Source organism: Haplochromis burtoni, unplaced genomic scaffold, assembly GCF_018398535.1.
Source record: "Haplochromis burtoni strain Fernald_Lab_line unplaced genomic scaffold, NCSU_Asbu1 Contig_2966, whole genome shotgun sequence".
NCBI lineage: Eukaryota > Metazoa > Chordata > Actinopteri > Cichliformes > Cichlidae > Haplochromis > Haplochromis burtoni.
In genome coordinates, this window is record NW_024585327.1 from 1 (window position 1) to 3,053 (window position 3,053).

Sequence of the window (3,053 nt, forward strand, 5' to 3'; positions counted from 1 at the left end):
CTAAACAAAAACATTTTTTAATTAACATATTTTTTATTTGTTTTACCAGCACATCATTGGTCAAAGTTAAAAAGAGCCACATGTTACACCAACAATGAATTTTTGACTCTGTTTGTGTCACCAGATTTTACAAACAATATCAGACCTATGAAATAAGTAATTGCACCATTTTTGGATAAATGTGCAATTATATTGTTTTGTATTTTCAATTGTTGAATAATTATGTTGTAGAACAAACTCAATCTGTTTAGCCAAACAACATAATTTGTTTGGTTAAATAGTGGATTTGTATAATTTTAGTCTATAAGTACAGCAAGCTGAATTCATACAAACACACAGCTCTAAATCTTGAATTGTAGGATGCACAATAATGATCATTTAATTATTATGGACATTTAAATCAGAATCTATTGAACCATTACACATATTCTTTATAGAGATTACACAACCTCAAAATGCGAAAAACAAACAAACAAGTGTTTAAGAGGATAAATAAAGAAAGCTCAAAGTGTGTTCGTATGAATACTGCCTTAGTATGGGGTGTCAGTAAGTACATGAGTATAGAATAGGTGTAACAGTGGTTTTCCACATCTGTGCTTAGACTGCTCTAAAAATATATAGATAATGGGTCAGACATATAGTTTGACCCATTAAGTCTATTTGAAAAGTTTATGAAGGTCATGCAGATCACACGCAGTCAGATGTGTTTCTGTTTATCATTTTATGAGGTCACACAGCTGATATGAGTTTTGATCACAGTAGAACCATAACATTCATGTTAATGAGTCTACTGTTTCCAGCTACTTTATGATAAATTTTATCCTGGTCACAGCACTATGTTAAAAGCTGTAAGAGGTAAAGTTAACCCAATTAATACCTGATCATAAATCACTCTCTAACACAGGGCAGTGATTATTTTTCAATGTAATTTATTCCACAGCAATGTTCTTTATTTGATCCCTGTTTCTTTAAATATGTGCATCAATTGTTCAGCTGTGTGACTCTCCATACCTGAAATATATCACAATGTGAACTTCATTTCAACAATATTCTGTAGTTTATCATCAAATCAGGAAAGCTAAACTAAAACTAAACTAAATGGAAAAAAAGAAGCTCTTGGGAGTTTTAATGAAGTTGTAATGTTATTTATCCTTGCCATACGGGATGTGCACACAACTCCAGCAAATCAAAGAATATATTTTGTCTCTCATTTCCTGTTTATATATGTATATATTTTTGCAGTTAATAGCCTATCATGTGTCTGCGCATCTTAGGGCCATAAATGTAAACATGGCAAACAAGGATGTATTCACAATTCCAACGGATGCTTCAATTGTTTGTATAGATTTTGGATTAATTTGTAATGTAATTAATGTAAATGAATGTAACTATGTAAAAATCGTGTTTCTGTTCTGTGTCCTGTTCTGTTTGTATATGTGTGTGTGTGTTTTCTTTTTTTTTGTGCTGCTGATACAACCAAATTTCCCCTTGTAGGACAATTAAAGGATTATTATATTATATTCTATTCTCATTGATATCATGTCTACCCAGAAATCTCAAGTTCATCATTTTGCGTTTCCACAATTATTTGAATAAAAAATTAAAAGAGCAGGAATGTTAAAATGAATATTTATTAGATTTTCAAAACAGTTAATTATGGTACAGGGCTAGATTCTAATGAACAGTCTCTACTTTATAATAAAAAACAAACAGAATAATTATTTTATATACCTGTGTATATAAATTTACACAAAGGTCTTCATCTTAATATATACTTTATAATAAAAATAAAAGCATACACAAAAAAGAGAGCCAGATATTTTATATTTTTGAACAAACAAACAAGTAACAAACAAAGGAACAAATGAATACATTTTTTAAATTATTCAGTGTTTTTTTTTAATCTGCATAATTTGCTTCCCCTTAATTTGAACTTTTACCCTGACCGCTGCCTCCTCAAGTTCATTGTCAAATGGTGTCCAGAGCTCACTGTTGATGAAGAGGCTCTGCCCATCATCCAGAAGAACCTCAAGCTGGTTCGGCTCGTCACTCATGGCCACACCAACGATGAGGACCTCCTCTCTGTCCTCTACTTTTGTCTGTTGACAAAGCATAAGGACATATTTAGCCCTGAATTCTTTTTTATCCAAAAAGAAAATCTATGGTCATCATGTGGTTTCAGTAAGTCACCAAGACCATACAATTGTTTTATTACCATTGTGTGTATATGTATGTGTTACATTATGCATTATATGATGCATGATCAATCATGCAGGTAATTAAATCCCAAAGACGTCTTTGGAATATGTTCATCTGGACTTCTATATATATGTGTGTGTGTGTATATAAGATAATATGATATATATATATAATTATTATTATTTCATATTTTGACCCAGACTGAAAGAATATGTAGTTACATTTCAAAACCTAGTTCTAAACATTTGTTGATAAGACAATGCTGTGAAATATTGGTACAAAGGTTTAGCTTCTTCATACCTGAACCTTCGTATAAGTAGTGCTGTGCAGCTGTGGCCCATATGCGGTGCGGTTCAGCTTCATGTGGGAGAGGTTAATCTGGTCTCCCACATTAAAGGTGTGAATTCCTGCCTCCCTCCAGAGGCAGACTGATATGGTATAACCATCCTGAAATCACAAATATGACAGAATTATAGATTTATTAATTAAATAATCCAAAATCGAGTAACTAGAAAAAGAAAGCCCACAGCCTCATACACTCTGCTCATGTACCAGCAATGTTAAATTTGTCACATTAGTTTAACCAATTTCAATATAAAACTAAAATTGCATCATTACCTCCTTTAGCTGGAGATTTAGCAAGGGAACGTGCTGTTTTCCTGACACTACGTCCTTTATTGCAGAAAACTGAAAAGTAAATTTAAATAAAATATCAATAATAGTTAGTGTATTGATATGTGGTAGGTTTTTATTTCTTCAGTAAGATTTTTAGATTATATTATTGCTGTTATTAAGTATTCTTCATTGAACTTATCAGAAGCAGTTTATTAGGATGTTTTTCATGATTATGAAAC

General features: G+C 31.7%; 1 protein-coding gene across 1 annotated transcript in view; it reads right to left on the reverse strand.

The window, feature by feature from the left end:
* Positions 1–1,865: 1,865 nt before the first annotated feature.
* LOC106632916 overlaps positions 1,866–3,053 on the reverse strand; it is a gene marked incomplete in the record, with an annotated part of 5,151 nt that continues 3,963 nt past the window's right edge. The window contains 3 exon segments of the mRNA XM_042217779.1: positions 1,866–2,099; positions 2,500–2,646; positions 2,818–2,871. Coding sequence (XP_042073713.1) covers positions 1,887–2,099; positions 2,500–2,646; positions 2,818–2,871 — 414 coding nt within the window.